The sequence below is a fragment of the Colletotrichum orchidophilum genome, assembly GCF_001831195.1.
Source record: "Colletotrichum orchidophilum strain IMI 309357 chromosome Unknown Scaffold_241.1, whole genome shotgun sequence".
NCBI classification, from domain to species: Eukaryota; Fungi; Ascomycota; class Sordariomycetes; order Glomerellales; family Glomerellaceae; genus Colletotrichum; species Colletotrichum orchidophilum.
The window spans coordinates 13,939-32,160 of record NW_019173197.1 but is presented as its reverse complement, the minus strand read 5'-3'; the positions used below and the strand labels follow the sequence as shown (position 1 = coordinate 32,160).

At 53.6% G+C, this 18,222-nt stretch overlaps 7 protein-coding genes across 7 annotated transcripts; 4 read left to right on the top strand and 3 right to left on the bottom strand.

Annotated features, from left to right (window-relative positions):
* Nucleotides 1–2,362: 2,362 nt before the first annotated feature.
* On the bottom strand, nt 2,363–4,337 carry CORC01_14130 (uncharacterized protein; the record flags this gene model as incomplete). The annotated part of the gene is made up of 5 exons (XM_022625741.1): nt 2,363–3,176; nt 3,279–3,400; nt 3,475–3,761; nt 3,849–3,987; nt 4,059–4,337. 5 exons carry the CDS (start codon nt 4,335–4,337, stop codon nt 2,363–2,365), a joined length of 1,641 nt encoding a protein of 546 aa, XP_022467760.1.
* Nucleotides 4,338–5,247: 910 nt separating this feature from the next.
* CORC01_14129 (uncharacterized protein) lies at nt 5,248–7,515 on the top strand (the record flags this gene model as incomplete). The annotated part of the gene is made up of 2 exons (XM_022625740.1): nt 5,248–5,308; nt 5,429–7,515. The coding sequence occupies 2 exons, from the start codon at nt 5,248–5,250 to the stop codon at nt 7,513–7,515; spliced, it is 2,148 nt and encodes a 715-aa protein (XP_022467759.1).
* A 1,686-nt stretch (nt 7,516–9,201) lies between these two features.
* On the top strand, nt 9,202–9,912 carry CORC01_14128 (uncharacterized protein; the record flags this gene model as incomplete). The annotated part of the gene is made up of 1 exon (XM_022625739.1): nt 9,202–9,912. One exon carries the CDS (start codon nt 9,202–9,204, stop codon nt 9,910–9,912), a length of 711 nt encoding a protein of 236 aa, XP_022467758.1.
* Nucleotides 9,913–11,642: 1,730 nt separating this feature from the next.
* CORC01_14127 (uncharacterized protein) lies at nt 11,643–12,440 on the top strand (the record flags this gene model as incomplete). Its single annotated transcript, XM_022625738.1, has 1 exon — nt 11,643–12,440. One exon carries the CDS (start codon nt 11,643–11,645, stop codon nt 12,438–12,440), a length of 798 nt encoding a protein of 265 aa, XP_022467757.1.
* Nucleotides 12,441–12,722: 282 nt separating this feature from the next.
* On the top strand, nt 12,723–13,655 carry CORC01_14126 (uncharacterized protein; the record flags this gene model as incomplete). Its single annotated transcript, XM_022625737.1, has 1 exon — nt 12,723–13,655. The coding sequence occupies one exon, from the start codon at nt 12,723–12,725 to the stop codon at nt 13,653–13,655; it is 933 nt and encodes a 310-aa protein (XP_022467756.1).
* A 565-nt stretch (nt 13,656–14,220) lies between these two features.
* CORC01_14125 (uncharacterized protein) lies at nt 14,221–15,557 on the bottom strand (the record flags this gene model as incomplete). Its single annotated transcript, XM_022625736.1, has 3 exons — nt 14,221–14,658; nt 14,722–15,271; nt 15,343–15,557. The coding sequence occupies 3 exons, from the start codon at nt 15,555–15,557 to the stop codon at nt 14,221–14,223; spliced, it is 1,203 nt and encodes a 400-aa protein (XP_022467755.1).
* A 759-nt stretch (nt 15,558–16,316) lies between these two features.
* On the bottom strand, nt 16,317–17,313 carry CORC01_14124 (uncharacterized protein; the record flags this gene model as incomplete). The annotated part of the gene is made up of 2 exons (XM_022625735.1): nt 16,317–16,807; nt 16,875–17,313. 2 exons carry the CDS (start codon nt 17,311–17,313, stop codon nt 16,317–16,319), a joined length of 930 nt encoding a protein of 309 aa, XP_022467754.1.
* Nucleotides 17,314–18,222: the final 909 nt, after the last annotated feature.

Sequence of the window (18,222 nt, the reverse complement as noted above, 5' to 3'; positions counted from 1 at the left end):
CCCCCCCCTCCCCTTGCCTGGGAAACTAACTGGATTCCGTGCGTTGGTGCCATTGCGGGGGAATAAACCGTTGCAGACTTTCCCCGCGAAATCGACCAGCGTCCCTGAGATTCCAGAATTGACACATTGACCGCTGGCTGTGCGTGTGCGCTTCCCCGAGTTTCCCAGCGTAGAATTGTATTTCTCATTGTCAAGAAAACCAGGTCCGCGTGCCAGCAAGCTGAGGGTTGCGGACTGGGTTTCTCTGTACGCGGTGCGTGGAATTGCGGGACTGAGGCAATTGGTAGAGTTTTTGCATCGTAATAAGGTGGATATTGTGACCTATTTTTTACCTAAAGAACCCAGAAGCAGAGCCGCAGAGTGGCCTCACCTCGCCCCCGCTTGAGTCAGTCCATGTTGCTGTTAGCCTGTTCCCACGGGCGACCCGAAATACGACCGGTGTGGCGCGCTGGGAAGAGGCCTGACGTGACTGGGATATAAAGAGAGTCTGAGCTTCTGCAAGAAAGAAACGGACGAAAGAGAAAACTTTGCCTTATCTAGAGTTGCTGAAACTCGAGCGAGGAAAAGAGCGTCATAGGCGACCTGGAACACCAGACATTGGGGGGCCAAGAGCATGAGGCTCAAAATTTTTCAGACGAAAGCGAACAAGAGCCAAAGCCAAGTGTGACGATTGCCGGACCAGGGGGGGGCCCTGAGCCCGTCTGTGGGAAAAGACTCCCATAGGTTCTGTCTCACTCAGATCTCTCCCACCTTTCCGCCCTTCCACCCTTCCACCCGTCCCCCCCTTCGAGTGCCCTTCCCGCGCTGCCGTAGGCGATTTCTGCAAGTCTTGGGGTGTCTTGGTGTGTCTTGCCTCGATGCGCTAAACCAGCCGTGGCTTGAAAAGCCGCTTACCCGCAGAGGGCCGCAAAGTTAGACGTAATAGCGCGGCCGTGGTCCCGTACATTCCCGACATCCTCGAGTCGTGATCCATGCCGGTTCCACTCACACCTGTCACACATTGGGAAAGCTTCTAGAAGATCGACTGGAAGGCCCCAAAAAAGGCTTGTCGACGCCTCCTACGCACTTCCCTGCAGAACGGAGCACCCAATTCCACACAAAGGGCTGATCGGCCCCCTGCATATGCCCGTCTCCCCCCCTCCTTCTTCTCCGTCTACGTAGGGCCGCCTGTTGGGCGAGGCGAGCGAAGCGAGCAAGGCAAGATCTCACGCGACGCGGGTTTTTGGAGCCTAGGATCCATGCCGGACAAGCTGCTTGTGCGTGAACGGAACCCATACGGACCCTTTTTTCCTTGTGTCTTCTTGTGCGTGCCAGTTTTTTTCTTTGGGTGAACTCTGACTGGCCAGAGAGGGTTTCTGCTCAATAATTTGACATACAACCATGACCAACCGCAGAGATAACAGTTTCGGAGGCTGGTTGCCTTGGAGGCTGGGTGTGATGGAAATGCAGGTTGCATTTACGCCGAGTTCTCGCCCGACATTACAAAGGCACATCCGTGGCAAAGCGAAAACTGGTTTCATGACCATGGGACAGCCAATGGAGTGACGACGAGAAAACGAAACACGTCGGTGACTAAACAAGGCTAAATAAGGCCACGGATAGCACATGCGCGCATCAGCAGGTTGTATTGGCGTCTAGTTGAGGGTGATGGACTGGGTGATCTACCGCGTCTGGCGGATCCGAAGGTTCGACCTTGCGTCCAAACGACTCGGCCGTTGTGCCGCGAGAGCCGAGCTACCAAGTCCTTTCGTGCGAGCTTTTTCCGTTCAAAGGAGCAACTCGAAGCGGTTTGTGACGGGCTTTTGCTCGCTCGCGGCGAAGCGTCCAGGGGAAGGGGGGGCCAGGACAAGCAGGGGGACGAAGCTGTTGGCAATTCCGATTGTGTCATTGAATGAATCCGGGGTAAGGAAGCTTTGCGGGGATGGGGCCGGCTTGCGATTGTGCACTAATTTGTTAAAGGGCGCACGCCTTTTTTTGGGTTGCTGTTGATAGGGCGCGGCGTGTTCGAAATTATCGTTACACTCTGAATCGGTCGTTTCTCTGGGATGAAAATCCTTCAAACCTACGGCGTGCCATTCTCTTTGGCCTTGTTGTGATGATATTCCCAGTGTAGGATCTTCTTTCGGTTTCAGCCGGACGAACGCATCAACAGCTGAAATTTGCTGCAAGTCAGGCCATCCCGGCCGCTGACCACTCTGAGAAGAGGACGATATCAGCAAGCTGGAGTCCCCGATCCATGGATCCCTGCGGTGAAACGCTCCGGCCACACGGGGAACCCGCGAGCAGCAGCAGCAACTGGACCAATCCCACGTCGGTTATTTGACGTTGTGGGAACATTTAATCTGTAGGGGTTTAATGGGCTCTACGTGACACCAACACCAACACCACCATCACCATCACCATCACCACCACCATCACCGCAGCCGCCTTGGCCGCGTTGGCGTTGACGTTCCCACGACGCCCAGACCTCATCCAAGACGGGTAAACAATGCTTATCTCGCCAGAGGAAGCCGGAAAGGAGCTGCTGCAGGTTCTCGCGCCTACATCGCTCCGGCGGCAACATACCCCCGGCCCGTTCCAGCAAGCTATGTAACCTCGCCGCGAACCACGCTCGGTCCTCGGTGGTTCCGGATCCGACGACGCCCACAAACAGAACCCACAAGAGGGCAGCGTCGTGAGAGACCCAGATGAGCGCAATGGCGTCCGCCTCCTCCAGGGCGTCGCGCATCCTCCCGACGAGAACGCGCACCATGTGGCCCGTCGTCGGAATCTCGCGCAGAACGGTATAGAGAAAGACGTGGGCGGCCGAGACCAGGACCAGGAACCGCTTCTGCACGGGTGTCGCCGTCCGACGCTCCACGTATAAAAAGTGCAGAATCGCGCTGTCGGCCGTGTTCATTACGATCCTGATGGTGTCCGCGGACACGGCCACACCCGTGGCGCCGCCGCCGCCGCCCCCGCCAGCCTGCGAGAGGATCGCCTGCCGCAGCGCCACAAAGATGTCGCGCGGCTCGTCGCTCTCGTCGGGGTTGTGGCCGCCGAGCGTCTCCAGGTGGCGCAGGGAGGGCGTCATGGCGCGATGCACGACGGAGGGAGGGAGGGAGACCTGGGCGAGGGTGTGGAACATGGGGAACTTTGGGACTCTCCCGAGACCCGAGGCTACTTGGATGTCGATCCTGGGGAAATCTTGGTAAGTTTGCGCTGTGTGGGGGCAGTGGAGGAATGGAAAAGAAAAAAAGAAAAAGGAAGAAAAAAAAAGAAGAAAAAAAAGGTCACACCAGTTGATGCAGCGGCAGAGGATGTAGTCGTGCTTGATCGTGTCCGGCCCGCCACGAGCTTCAATCATGGCGTGAAGTCCCGTCAAGTGGACATTGGCCGCTGAGAAGTGACCTTGAAAGGCCTGTCGAGACGTGTGAGTACATCCTCATTGATTCGTGATGGTTACCCAAAAGCCAGAGGACTACATGTACTCACTTCAACGCTTCCCAACATGGCCACGCCGGCAAGAACAGAGAGATCATGGCTTGCACTCCGAGCCGACTCCTGCGACCCCAGGCGATCTCGGATGATGCGCATCGCCTCGCCCTTTTGCTGGTACCCCTCCCGCTGAAGCTTGACGTCGAGCATAGGCATGGTGGCGGTCAGGAACTCTGCTGCCAGCGCGAGCGTGACGCGCATGATGAGTGCGCTCTGCATGGCGTAGGGGAACCATGGTCTCTGCGTGTCGATGGTGGTGGAGTTGAGATTGAACCTGGTGGTGACTAGAGAGTTAGCTCAACCGCACAGCACAGTACAACACAACACAACACAGCGGATGAGTGCAGAACGGCAGGAGAGGCGGTTCTTACAATATCTGACTAAAGAATCTACGCAAGGGCTACTTGGGATGGGCAGCGTGTTGAAGGGGTCAGCGCTATCGCTCCCGAGTCTCTGAACCCAGGGTGGCAGCGATGCTTGGTGCAGAAACTCAGCAATGTCCGATGGAGACTAGGTACGTGTGAGTGATTGGCGCCCCGAGTCTGCAGGGTAGGATGGGGTAGGGAATAAGGGTCAAGTACTACATGAGAACGGCGGTCTTGTTGATGCTGTTTGCTCTTGGACCTTTTCGACCTGACGGGTTTGCCTGCCACTCTGAATCGTCCCTTCAACTGGGCCTTCTGCTTGATGGTATCCTGGGACGTGAGGGCCGTCGAGGTACCCAGCTCGGACTGACCCTTTTGAATGGCCGTTCGGATGGCATGGCTGCGGGTGGATTTGCTTGCAGGTTGGAAATTCCCTTGGAAATCCCCTTCAGTAGCCTCGACGGTGATGAACTTGAATTCAGATTTAGGGCCCATGTCTCTTTTAGGCTGAGGCTTGGTTTCTGGGGTCCCGCTACCGTAGTTAGCCCTGCCAACATCGCCTCAACTCGTTAGTCGTTATGCCGCCAAGCGCAATCGATGTCGAGACGGGCTTCGAATCCATGAACCCCTGGCGTCGAGCTCCGTGACGCTATTCGATAACCAACAAAGGATGCCAGGACCCTCTGCTGCACGTCAACACCAACAAGCCCGATTGGTTGGCGATCGCTGGGGTTTGACTGAAGTTGGTAACGCAAGTTGCTCTGTACGCCGTGATGGATGCTGGGAGTTAGTCATCAACCCGGCAAAATGGTCCGATTTCTTTTTTTCTTAACAAAGGATCACGAGTTGAGGGGTTGCTGAGGGGTGCTGACTCTGCTGAGGGCAGAGGAGGAGGAGGAGGAGGAGTGTGAGTGATTAGTGATTTGGGGGAAGAGGTACGTACCGATCAAGATCGAATCTGATAAGACACTTGCCCAATCAGGCCTGGCGAAGCTCGGGTCCAGACCCCAGAGCCAATAGACGCTCGGCGCGTGTGGCCATGTGGACCAGTAGAAGAACTGCCGCCAGAGATTGGCTGTCCGCACGTGATGCGGGCAGCGTTTGTCCGACCCAGATACGTACCTTTCCCCCCTCCACTAGCGGCATTCGTCCGTCGTTCGGCCTCCGAGCGGACGAAGCGGACGAAAGATCCGTAAGCACGGCGAGATCAACAACGTCAATGAGACAGGCAGCGATGCGGTGCTGGTCATGTCTTTGCAGTCCAACTGGAACGCGCAAAGGCGATTCTGGTCTCACGAAACTACATTTCTGTTGTGATTCATCTTGCCCGCTGTAGAGAAAACATCCGTCTCCTCCATCGCCACCAATTTCTGTCATCTTTGTTAGCGCAACTACATCCGAAAACATGGACGAACGACCGACGAAGAAACGCAAGGTCCGAAAAGGAACTCGAAGCTGCTGGCAGTGTAGGTTTTCGTCCGCGAATGTGCCCCGTCTCCCCGGGGTCCATCTTTTGCCCGATCTTCCCGACTCTAGTCCGAGTTCACCACATGGACGTGATCACTATTCACTAATACCCCGTCCAGGCAGAAAGAGAAAGATCCGCTGCGAGTTCGCCTCCAACGAGGAGCAAACCTGCAACGGCTGCCAGGCTCGCGGCGCCGTCTGCGTCAGCCAGGAGTTCACCGACGATGAGCCGTCCGGTCCGCCCGAGCGCGGCCTCGCTCAGCGTCTCGGACGGTTGGAAGAGTTGATGGTCAAGCTGGCCGACAAGATGGGCCCTGAGGCGTCGTCGGTCAACAAATCGAACCCGACGACGCCGTCCGTCGAAGGGTCCCTCCGTGCCTCGGACCCGCACGCCACGCCGGAGAACTCGGCCTGGCCGCCCGTGAGTGCTACCGCCGCCGCCGTCTCTGCTTCCATTTCCGGTCCTGCGCCTCACCAATCCGCACTGGACTCTCCTGCGGCAAAGCAGCCCCTTGTTGGTTCAAAGTACGACAAGATATGCCGGGAGATCCACTCCGTATTCCCGTCCCTTCAGGACGTCAAAACCATCGTCCAGTCAAGCAGGGGCCCAATCTTTGTGTTGATCGTCTTCTACTCGTATCAAGATATCCTCGAGGGCAAATCCCAACCGACATCATCCCTCACCGCCATACCAGACGTCGCCAAGCATCCCGCTGTTCTGGCGAAGCATTTGCTTCAGTTGACCATCTGTCTCCAGCAGTTGCCGCCGTGCTTCGATCCTTCGCAGCTCGAGATCGGCTTGAAGGGTTCGATTCAGGATACGATGGCAGCGTGGGCCGCGGCCGCCAGCGCGGTGACTTCCAATGATGAGTTGGTAGGTTCCGCAGAGGGCCTAGAGTGTCTCATTCTTGAAGGCTTCTACCTCGTCAACTCTGGCAACCTCCGCAAGGCGTGGCTTGCCATGAGAAGGGCGCTCAGCTTGGCACAACTGATGGGCATCGAGCGGGATGGCTCGCGACCATTGAAGTCGTGCGACCCCGCCACCGACCCTTCGACGATGCCTTCTTCCCACTCGCTGTGGTCCCGCATCAACTCGTGCGACCGCTACCTATCCCTACTCCTCGGTCTCTCCGCTGGCTCCCAGGATAACAGCTTCATGTCGGAACCCTTCCTGGCCCGCGACACACAAATGGAGAAGCTGGAAAAGAGGTACACCGCCATATCGCTGCGCATCATTGAGAGGAACCGCACATCCGCGATGGAAGCCTTTGGTATTACCCAGTCTGTCGACTGTGAGCTCGAGCACGCGGCAAAGTCCATGGGACGGAGCTGGTGGGAGATCCCGTCCGTACCCGACTACGCCGACACAACCGCCCAGATGAGCATCATGTCGCACCTGATGCTTCAGATCCATCATCACAGCTTGCTCATCTTGCTGCATCTCCCGTACATGCTTCGCAACCAGACAAACACCCGCTTCGACTACAGCAAAAACACGTGTCTAGAGTCCAGCAGAGCCGTACTGAGGCGATGCGTCATCTTCCGCACCGCCAACAACGCCGCCTTTTCGTGCCGTCACATTGACTACTCCTCACTCATGGCCGCCATGACGCTTCTCCTCGGCCATCTCAGCCGCCCCCCCAGCATTCGTGAAGAGGACTGGTCGAGACAACGAAGCGAGGATCGAGCCCTGGCCGAAACTGTCCTGGCCAAGATGGAGGAATTGGCCCTGCTAAACGACGACAAGCTGTCTGGCGAGAGTGCAGAAATAATCAGGCAACTTCTTCCCATCGTCGACTGCTGCAGCGGCGCAAAACCACCTCTGTGCCCCGAGTCGGAGGTAAAAAACCTCCAGTTGAGTATCCCGTACCTCGGAATCATCAACATCAAGACAACCGCAAACCAGACAGCCGAGTCGCATTTGCTGGACCTGAGCCACTCGCAGCTACCGACTCCAGCAAACACCACCACCGTGTCGTCGGAATCGCTACAGCAGGATACGCCTCCCGCAGTGTCGTTGGAAGCGTTCCTCGGCCAGGACAACACGATCCCTCACGAGGACGTTTGCGCAGGGTTCAGCGCCGACTATCTCGGATGGCCATGCCCTGGAATCACGGCAGAGGCTGGTGACTGGGCGTTCCAAGGTGTTGATACGACCTATTGGTCTCTGCTGAACAGTGGCATGACCAGCGACTTTTCTCAATGAGGACGGGTGCTCTATAACCAGCAAGACTGCAAGAGTCAAGAAAAGTCGTTCAACCACTCTCCTTTTAAGAGTCTAGGCGGCCAACCACCGAAAAGCGGATACGCAATGCAGAGAACCTTTGACGAAGACCCAAAACGGTGCAATACATATCCGGGGCAAATATAAACATTCGATGCCAACCCTTTGGCTGGATAAGTTCCCACTACCACGGCAAAGAGCAAGCCCCTTGGCAGTCGCAAGTTGAGGATGCAAATGGAGACAATCGCACTTCATTTCTCGCTTGGTTTACTTGGAGACTTTGGGTACTTTCGCGGGTTTAGGCTTAGTTAGCTGGGCCCATGAGCAAGGCTCACTACGGAAGTTTCTCGCAGCAGGCAAACCCAACCTATGGCGCGGCTAATGCGGCTCTCCGGATGACTGAACATGCTGGTATTCTCCTTACCTAAGCCAAGCTGCCAAAATTGAGGTAGCCTTGGCGCAAAGTTTTGCACCTGGATATTATACGGAGCACGGATAAAGGATGACTTTATCATGGCCCGGGCACCGATGCTGGAGACATGCCACCCGGGCAATTCGTGCACCACTTTTGCTGCGTGGATCGCCAGTCCTTCGTCCATGTCTGTAGCACGCTGGGCAGAAAAAGAGCGCCCGGATCGAGACCCGAGAGACGCGCTGATGGGGTTGCTATGGGTGGTTCTAGAGCATGGACACCTGAGACGGGCATGCATCGAGTCATCAACGCTGCTGTCCGACAGCCGCACAAAAGTCCATGACTCGTAGCTGGACAAGAGACCAATCAACAACCAAGCAGCGTACTGCATATGGAGACTTGGGGGCGCAACAGGGCCGCATTGGGGGCACAAATGGTTCAGTTTGGTGGTTTGGAGTTCCGATACCAATTAGGCTTATGCTTATTTTACTGCGCTACTACGAATGTAGTATTGCATTTAGAGAATCAGCAAAACATTGGACGAGAGTCACGAGACTAGCTAGCTTGGGCAAGGAAGCACACGACATGTCCAGCTCGTGCTTCGATTGCTTTAGATCCACATCTCTGCGTTTTGATGCCCAGGATCAAAAGTCCATCACGGCCGTCCGAATTCGGTCACTGGCCCCTCTGGATGTGAAATTACGAGGCATGGGCAACACTCGGCCGCTGTCCGGATTGGTACTCACTCCACGTCTCTTTTCGACAATGGCGGAGATCCGGCTCGGAACCGTGAGCCGTTATTGGTTGAGGTCAAGGACCCGTTGCCATCTTTCAGCCTCAGAAGCGGAGGGCTTCGACGAGGGGGGGGGGCTACCAGGGCAAAAGGTCTTTGGGAGTTCGGTTCTTGGTATAGCCTGGTTTCGAATATTGTCAATGCGGGCGAGCCCAGGTGAGGATAATGAGATTGTGGGAAGATTTGTTCTCTGGAGAATTGCCAAAAGTCAAGAAAATAGGCGAGGCGAGGGGAGGTTGACAAAAAGGGACCATGTCGAAGGATAAATGGTTCCACGATGCTCTCCCTCCTCATAGGACTTGCTCTCGAATCATCACTCTCATTCAATATCAGCTCTTTCTAGTCGGCCTCGCCGATTCCCACTGTCCTTAATGTCCCGAAGATTCAGCTTCTGTCACGCTCCCTTGAAATCAACATACTTAATTCTGCTTTGAAGCTCGACAGTCATTTCCATTCGAACATTATGATTCCTTCCACTCTCTTCTCCGTCATCGGCTTAGCAACCGCCGTCATTGCCGCCCCTCCTCACCGTCGCACGCTAGCTGCCGACGATGTCATCCTCCTCGGCCACGACGGTACCTCTAGAATCATAAAGGCATCGGCCTACGACGCCCTCGAGACGGCGACCCCCTTACCCGAGCAAATCACATCATACAACACCACAAGCACACCAGGCCTCCTCCGTCGCGGCTGCGAACAAAGCACCGAGGTCCAGGTCACCTCGGACGAACAATTCCTCAACTGGGACGTCGCCATCTCCCCCGTGGCGTCCTCGTCAGCGGGTAGCTCCGCCATCATCAGCATCTCCGACGGCGTCAAAATCAAGAACACGCTCAAAATCGGCTCGCAGATTAGCTTTGGCGGTCCAAAGATTATCAGCGTTTCCTTGAACATGAACCTCGACATGTCGTGGTCTACTTCGCAGGAGAACTCGCTCCAGTTCGGCGTCCCGGCCAATCGGTACGGCGTCATCGTCAGCCAGCCCTCTGTCCGTCGCGTGCAGGGCAATGTGTTGACGGGGTGCACGGATAGCCCGACCAGGGCGCCTTTCGTGGCGGACACGTATGAGAGCCAGGGGTATGGCCAGTTGTCTTGGGTGAAGGGTGTGATCCGGCTTTGCACGAGCGAGACGTATCCTATTCCCTTTTGCATTGGCGAGGGTGAGCATAGATGAGGGGGACGTAGGTGGCGTTACGGTGTTTGGAGTTTTATTTGATTGGGAATAAGAAGATGACATGGGTTTGTCTTGGGCGCTTGTCATCAATTTGAAATGGTTTCGAGTGAACATTGGAGTTGGGCAAAACGTGCAGGTAGACGTGTAGCTCAAATGCCGACCGTCGAAGTAAGGCTGAGTGCTTTTACTCAGAATCAAGCCCTTGAAGTTGCCGAGATAGGGTAGTAGAGTTCTCAATTTGATGGTATGAGTAGTAAGAAGTAGAAGACTACTTACTTTGGCTGGTTTCTGGAGCAGATCAGGAGACAACCGATTTCAGAACAAACGTACTGATGCTAGTGTCGAAGTGAGAGGATAGACCACAGCCCAGGCCAGTAAAAGGCACTGCTTGAAGACTCAAGACAGTGAATGCACCTACAATCAGCTCATTGTACAACTTGATTAGAAATCACGGAATTGGTTTCTCTTCTTAATAATTACCGGCAGGTCTTGCGGGTCTCAGCGGCCAACGACAATGAGGGCCCAGATACGCCCACAAGGAGCGACGTATTTGTGATAACTGCGACAACATGCTCAGTAATTCACAGCTACACCTCCACAGGCAAATTTCCGCACCCTCCCCGTCCCTCTGGTGAGCTCAGTTGCAATCGACGCGCCGACGCGGGTTGCAGGAACAAGGCGATGTTGGTCTGTAGCCCGACGTAATCATCCCACGCAAGAACGGCTCATGAAGCAGGTCTCCCGCTGGTCCATTCTGCAATACGGCTATATAAGACTCTGACACAGCTTTGTTTTTGTTTGTGTTACCTTCCCATATGCGCTCATCTCTAAGAACCTCTAACCGATACACATCAAGTAAGTCCAATTGAAAATCGTGGCTGGTTGATGGCAAGCTGACGATTTAGAATGTGTACCAACGTGACCACCAAGGCCTCCTACAGGGGTTGCCCCGCAACGTGTGACACAACCAGCAATTTCCTAGTGAAGTGCTCCGCTGTAATCAGTTCGGGTACAGCTTGTCTGAATCCAACATCGTTTACCACTGGCAAGATAACGTCCAGAGTTCAGTGTCCCCAGCATCGAGACGAAGGTTATAGTCAGCGATGAGTCCTCCGACTCAAAGATCGTCGAACAGATCGTTTCTCATTTAACAAGATTATTAGCAAGACCCACATTGGCTAGAAAATTTACCTTATACTAGCCTATACGCAACGTCTCCAAATATTACATAGCTCGGCGAAGTTTAAAATGTCTGATGCCAGGCCTACTTCCCGTCATTACTATATTTAGATGAGTAGGTCCCCATTTTTCGCTAGATAGGTACATTAATACAAACCAATGGCCCCTGATCGCTTTTATCTCTCTTGACTGTACCATGAAGTCAACGAGGCCACGAACATCTCCAGAAGCGGAAGTGTAACGGCTATTTTAGACTAACCGGTGCCAATCCGTCCGCTCTTAATCAATACTATACTCTCATCTGAACAAAATGTTCTTGTTAGACATAATGCATCGCCTAGACTAAGTTAGGCCGATGGACAAGTACTAACTCTAACTGTACCTGAGTACCTCCACAAACGCTTCCTGCTGCGGGGGAACGCTGCTTCACCGCGTCCAACCATCAGGTGCCCACGCAGGAACCGCACCCGCATAAATCCTCTTCATCCTCTCTCCTTCCACCTAAACCGCTGTAAACAATCAGACATCACCTCTCACATTTTGGCCCTACAATGACCGACAACCATCCAAGGCCGAACTTGGCTCCCCATCCGAGCGACGGCCACGACGATGAAACACCGTCTTTGAATCAAAAGGGCGAATTTGTCGCGATAGGCTCAACATCCTATGTTGAGCGTTTGCCCAACGGCACCATCATCAAGACAGCCTGGCCTGGCGGCGACCGCGCCAACCAGCGACGCCGCGAAATCGCTACAGAGGCCGAGATATACGATCGACTTGGTGACCATCCTTGCTTAGTGAAAAAGAAGGCATGGAACCCAGACGAATACACCTTAACCTTGGAAGATGTGCCCAACGGAACTCTCAAAGACTTTCTCGAATCCCACACGGATGTGCCCGTGGAACAGAGACAGCAATGGGTAACTGAGGCTATTGAGTGCATCAAGCTTCTGCACAGTTCGACTGTTCTTCATTGCGACATTGGGCCGCATAATTTCCTCCTAGATGACCGTCTCCGTCTCAAAATCATCGACTTTTCTGGGTCATCCGTCGATGGCTCCTACACTGAGATCAGCCCGGGCACTCGATACGCAGCCCCTTTACTGGATCGCTCCTTGGAGTGGACCCCAACAGTCAAAACCGACCTCTTCAGTTTAGGATCCACGATTTACTACATTATGACGGGCAAAGCTCCCTTTGAGGAATTCCAGAGTCGAGATGTTAAGGAGATGTACAACAACCAAGAATTTCCAGACTTGACTGGCGTACCTCATTCAGGTCTTATCCTAGGCTGTTGGTCTCAGAATTTCGAGTCCGTCAACGGGATGCTTTCTTTCTTGGACATCTGACCAAAAAATTGGGACTATGCATCTCGCAACTTTAGGCAAGTTGGGCGTGGAGTCTGGACGCATTGTGTAATAATCTAGGGGCCTGAGTTCAATATGACGGCAACAATGCTAGCCGGATTAGGCTGAAAAAAACCTCGCCTAATCAGTGAGACAACCAGGGGCCGCGCCGTCTTTTAAACCAACGCAACTCGGCTTCTGTCAGCGACGCAAGACTTGACTCAGGCACCAGACCCAAGAATCCCTTAGCAATCCTTCAGCAGTAGCCAAACAGACACACATATAATGCGCGTGGTCGTCTTCGGCGCAACAGGCGGACAGGGCATCGCCCAAATCTCCGCCCTCAAGGAGGCAAACCACCATCCCATCGCCGTGAGCCGGCGACCCCGCGCCGCCTCCTCCCCGCCCATCGAGACCCGCATCGCAGAGCTCACCGACCGGGCCGCCGTTCGTGCGGCTCTGTCCGGCGCAGAAGCGGTCTTTCTCAACCTGCCTTCTTTCCAGCCTGCGGACTTCCTCTATGCTGCTGCAAAGGCGATTGGTGCCGAGGCCGCCGCGCAGTCGTCGACTCTGAAGATCATTGTCTTCAACACGAGCTTCCCCGTCCCTGAGAAGGACGTTGGCATCGAGGCCCAGGAGCACCGTCGTGAGACGCGCCGGCTGTTGCGGGAGGCGGTCAAGGGGAGCGGCGTGGCGCTGGTTTCGATACAGCCCGTCGTCTTCCTGGACAACCTACTTGAAGGCTGGGCGCTGCCGCGCCTGAGGGACGAGGGGCGGATAGTCTACTGCCACAAGCCTGATCTTGAGGTATCGTGGATCTCGCTCGATAATTTGGCGCTGTTGATGGTCGCCGTCTTGACACGGGACCCTGCGGAGTTCGATGGGAGGGATATAGCCGTCGGCGGGCCAGAGACGGTGAGACTGTCTCAGCTTGCCGAGAAGTTGGGCCATGCGTGGGGTCGAGAGGTCGGGTATGAGAACCAGACGGTGGACCAGTTCTCTCAGGAGATGGCTGCGGCGTTGAAATCTCAAATGCAGTCTGGCAAGGAATTGGAAGTTGTCGTGGATGAGACGAGGCGGGCTTACACGTGGTACAACGACGCCGAGGAGAACCCCTTCAAGGTGGATATGGCACCCGTGTTGAAAGAGCTGCAGGTCACACTGAAAGGGATTGAAGACTGGGGGAGGCTCAAGGGTTGTCCTATACAAACCAAGTGACATTTGTGACTATTTCAATGTTGTGGGAATGACTAGAGATATCCTTAGTCGGTTCTTGACGCAGCCCATACATCGTGCTCTCAAGTGTCTGAATCGTGCAGTCGATGCCAGCTGCATGTTTTGAACAACTCGATGTACATTACATTACCTAGACGATGGAAACAAAGTCGAGAGCTGCTCAAGACCTGACACCCTTCGTCTTGAATTGCTCCTACAGCCTTTTCTCTTCCACTAGAATGTTGTTGCCGCTAGACTCCACACCAAAGTCGATGTTGGGCAGCAGACTTTGATGCTCGTCAACTGTCCCTCCACGGGCAATACCCAACTAGATCCGGCATATTGGTCCGCAAAGAAGGCATCAAATCTCAATTCGCTCCAGTATTTTGGAACTGCATGGATAATTCGGGGGAAATAAATCATTCACTGGGGCTCAGCATATTATCAAAGGCTCTTACATGGCAGTCTCATTACTTAATAATCAAGCTCGAGCGCATCCCTTGTAGTGTTCATGCCTCCATGTCTATTTGGTATTGCGCTGTCTCTCCCCAAAAATGAATTGATGAGTTCAACTATCCGGCTGAAGCTCTTTAAACCTCTCGAAAGCATCAATTGCATTCTTGACTTGAGCCTCCATGTCCACTCCGTTGATGTACATACCACCTTCCCTCATCTCAGCCTTCATATCATCCAAGACAATCTCCTCGGGGTCGCGGCTATACAAACGCCCGAAACTTCTCGTAATCTCTACAATCTTTTGGCTTCTTGGAAGGCGTATTTGGTCATATGCCTTGAAAGCTGCCTCGACCTCATCCAAAGACGTCAGGCGCAAGAAAATGCCAGTGAGCACTGAACAATCTTCAATGGCCTGAGCAGCTCCGTTGCCGGAGTGAGGTAGCGTCCCGTGAGCGGAATCGCCGACCATGGCTACGCGTCCTCTGTAATAGGACGGGGCATGGTCGTGATCTTGGAGAGTCCAGTTCTCTGTGTGTCCTTTTTCCAAGAGCTGGGGGCATTGCTACTTAGACAACTCTGATGCCTTAAAAACCGGAGGCGGGATTTGACTTACAGAAATCAAGGCGTCCACTCCGGGAAGCAGACCCTTCCAAAGCTGGGGGTTCAATGGGGCGCCCCGTACCGGGCACTTGGTATCTCTCTGGTAACATCCCACACTGTATGTTTGGCCAAGGTCCAGCGGAATTGCGTTGATGAACCCGTAAGGCGTGCAATATGTGATGATTGTGTTGCTCGACTCCTCTGGGACAACTTTCTTGGCTTCAGACATGGGAACGGTGGTATGGAATTGACGCCACTCGTCGTGGTTGACGGGGGCTGCATTTGGATGACCAGGCCCAAGAACAAACTTCTTCGTCGGGCTGTTGACACCTTCTGCGCCGAAAACAATGTCAAAAGTATCTTGCGTGCCATCTTCAAACGCGACGGCAACTTTCCTCGTGATAGGATCTTCTTCCATGCTCGCAACTCGTTTATTAAAGTGTACGCGATAGCTCGGAACAACGTCGTCTTCCAGCAGCCCTTGTATGAAGTGCGCGCTGTGGACGGTCCGTCTGCCCTTGGCCCTGCCCAGCTCGGCAAAGACAACCCCGGCATGCTCGCCACTGGACAATTTGAATTGCGTCGCCATTTCAGTGTGTTCTTCATGGCCATAAAGTGCGACTTTTTGAAATACGCCTGCTTGATCTTGGGCGAGATCAAGTCCATGGCTCTGATGGCGTTTCCATGCGGTGCGAGACCGGACCCGCGCACCCGAATGTCTGAATACCTCTCAAACAAGTGTACGTCCAGGCTCGGGTTTTGGAGGAGACCGACAGCTAGACAGCACCCGGCGATACCGGCGCCTAGGATGCCTACGCGGATGCGGCTGGGCTCAAAGTTGTCTCCCATGATTATCGTAAATCAAGTTTTCTGGCAATGCCGTGTTGAGAACAATCGGAACTTGTCAAGTGCGGGGTCATTGAGTTTACCAATTCCCAAAGATAAGAGAGCGACTTGGGCCCTTGTCGAGGACATCCACTTGGCTTTGTGCTTGACCTCGTACGACCCGTTGTGTTGGTTGGTGAATGTAACAGATCCAACCATTCTGCTCCACACATACCCCTGTCTCCAAGGGGTTTTTGGTTGGGTTTCCCGCATGATAAAGAAGGGTCGGTTTCCTCCAGGGACTCTCAAGTTTCCAAAGTAAGGGCAACCGAGACAGGTGAATGCTTTGGCGACCCGTTTTTCTCTGCAGTAGCAAAATTACTCCATAGCTCAGGCATGGATGAATTAAGTACACAAAACTGCAGCATAGACACTCATGAATTTAGTCATGGCGAGAAAACTGTGCTGAGTCAAGTTTGTTGTTTGAAAAACGAGGTTCATCGTTTGTCTTGTGACTGAGATACCATGACTATCCGCTTCTCGGCGACTTCAAGGTTTCTGTGACAGCCTGACTGGCATCCATGATTGGTTTCTATTCCCCATTACAGTATGTGAGTCACAGAAAACACGAGGAGTCACGGAAAAAAGGAAACAAACGGAGTCAGTCGATACCAATATCAACCTCGATTGTTTGGGACCCTTTTCCCCCCAGGACCCGAACTAATTCGGACAAGTTCAGCCTGTTATGAGCGCCTAGCAAGCTATAAACTGCATCATCTGCAATCATGACCCAGTATTAAAGCAAGATACAACCATGGGAAGTAATAGTTCATCGACATCAAAGTCCTCCCCAGACGACTTCCCCCGCTTCCTCAACCCCGGAGCCACGACAAGACACGCTGTCTGGCCATGTGTCCCCAATTCAACATCTCCTTCTAGCTCCATAGTATCGGGATCAAAGTTTGTCGGTGTTTTATCAGCTGTCCAATCCACGCGCGCCACTTGCCTACACACTTCCTTGTCAAGAGCTAATGCCTCATGGAGGATCATGCCAATCTCCAGCTCCAGCCCGTCTTCGTCGGCAACGTCAATAATCGAGAGGATTGCATCTACAATGCCCGCTGCAATTTTCTTCACCACCCTATTGAGAAACTGGCTCACTTCTGGTTCTTGCTTCTCTTCAATCGTTTGTAGGACCATTCCAGTTGTCTCTGCACTCCAAGACTGGAAGTTCCGGCATGCTTCGATGTCGAATTCGGCGCTTGGATGTCTGTCTTTTTTACAAAAACAAATGAGTATGATGCCGGAAGCAACGGACAGAAAAGTGTTTGGAAGTCCTACCTTGCCTCATGTGATCATTCAAGATATTGATGGCACCAGACAGCTTGGACCCCGTCCAGAGGTATTGGCCGAATACTTCGACAATGATAATCTGCCACAGGAAGGCTTGCCCAACGCTGGAACGACCGCGATTGGATCCTAGGTACGCACTCCGTCTTTGCGCATCGGGGGCTACTTGAGTAAAGTACCGAGAGTAGATAGATTCCGTCGTCTCATGCCTGGGATCCCGGATTTCTTGGCTGCCCTCGAAGTATTGGATAGCAATATTCCGAATGTTATATCTCAGCCGGGAGGCCAAATCCACAAGGTACCGATCCGTGACTTGATACAGTCCTCTTCGTTGTGACGTCTTCAGCCTGTTCAGTTCCTTAGCAGTTTGCTTCCAGCGTTTACGCAGGTCAGCAAGCTCTGCGTCCTTTTGCTCCAGCTCAGCTTGCATTGATGCCAGTATCGCGTCTTTTTCAATCAAAATAGTATCAGTCCTTGCATCGTCTTGTATTTTCGAAGATCGTTCTCTTTCCAACGTGTGGCTTGGAAAAGCTGGGTCAAGGTCGGCGGATGATTCGGATTGACTGATAGACTCGGTGTCAAAATTGACCTATGGTGAATCGACGTGAAAAATTAGCTAGGTGCTCTCTCCTCGCCAATTATGTTCTTTCTACTGCGGCCTGGACGCCTTGGTATTTACCGATCTTGATGACTTGCGACTTCTCCCTTTCAAGGGGGGGCGGATAGCTATCTCTTTCATCGAATCTTGAAATGGAAAGCTGCCATGCCGGCGAAGCTCATTCCTGGAAAGTGATCGTTCGCTTTCCCGTGGCCATGTTCGACGAGATTGTGGTCGGACAGATGAACTGTAAGCAACCGAAATTTTGTCCGTCATTCTCAGGAGGCGAGAAACGTCTCCAACTGGGAAGCAAAGTCTCGAATTGACCTCGGCGGATCAGGACAAAATATACTGGCCGAAAGATAAGTACTAGAATCTCAATCTTCTATGCAGCTTTAAAAGGCTTTTCTTGTCAGAGGAAGATTGAAGGTTCATGAAGGAGCGTTTTCTGTGCCCTGATGATCACGCAGAAGCTGGATTTCCGTCAGCTGTCGGCGGTGAATGGTCCTACTGTTCAAGATACAAAGACAGCCCCGCAACATGATTGGGTAGGGAGTCCGATGACTTTAGTCTGACTGGCTGGCTGATGTGGCCATAGCCTGCTTCTTGGATGGTTCGGTGTGGCTGCCGGACAAGGCGGATTGCAGTTTACCAGGCATGGTTGGACCGGGGCTTGTTACACAAGGAGCCCCAAATGGTGGGAGGCACACTCATTTCCAGCACTCCCAGCCCCCTGATTGA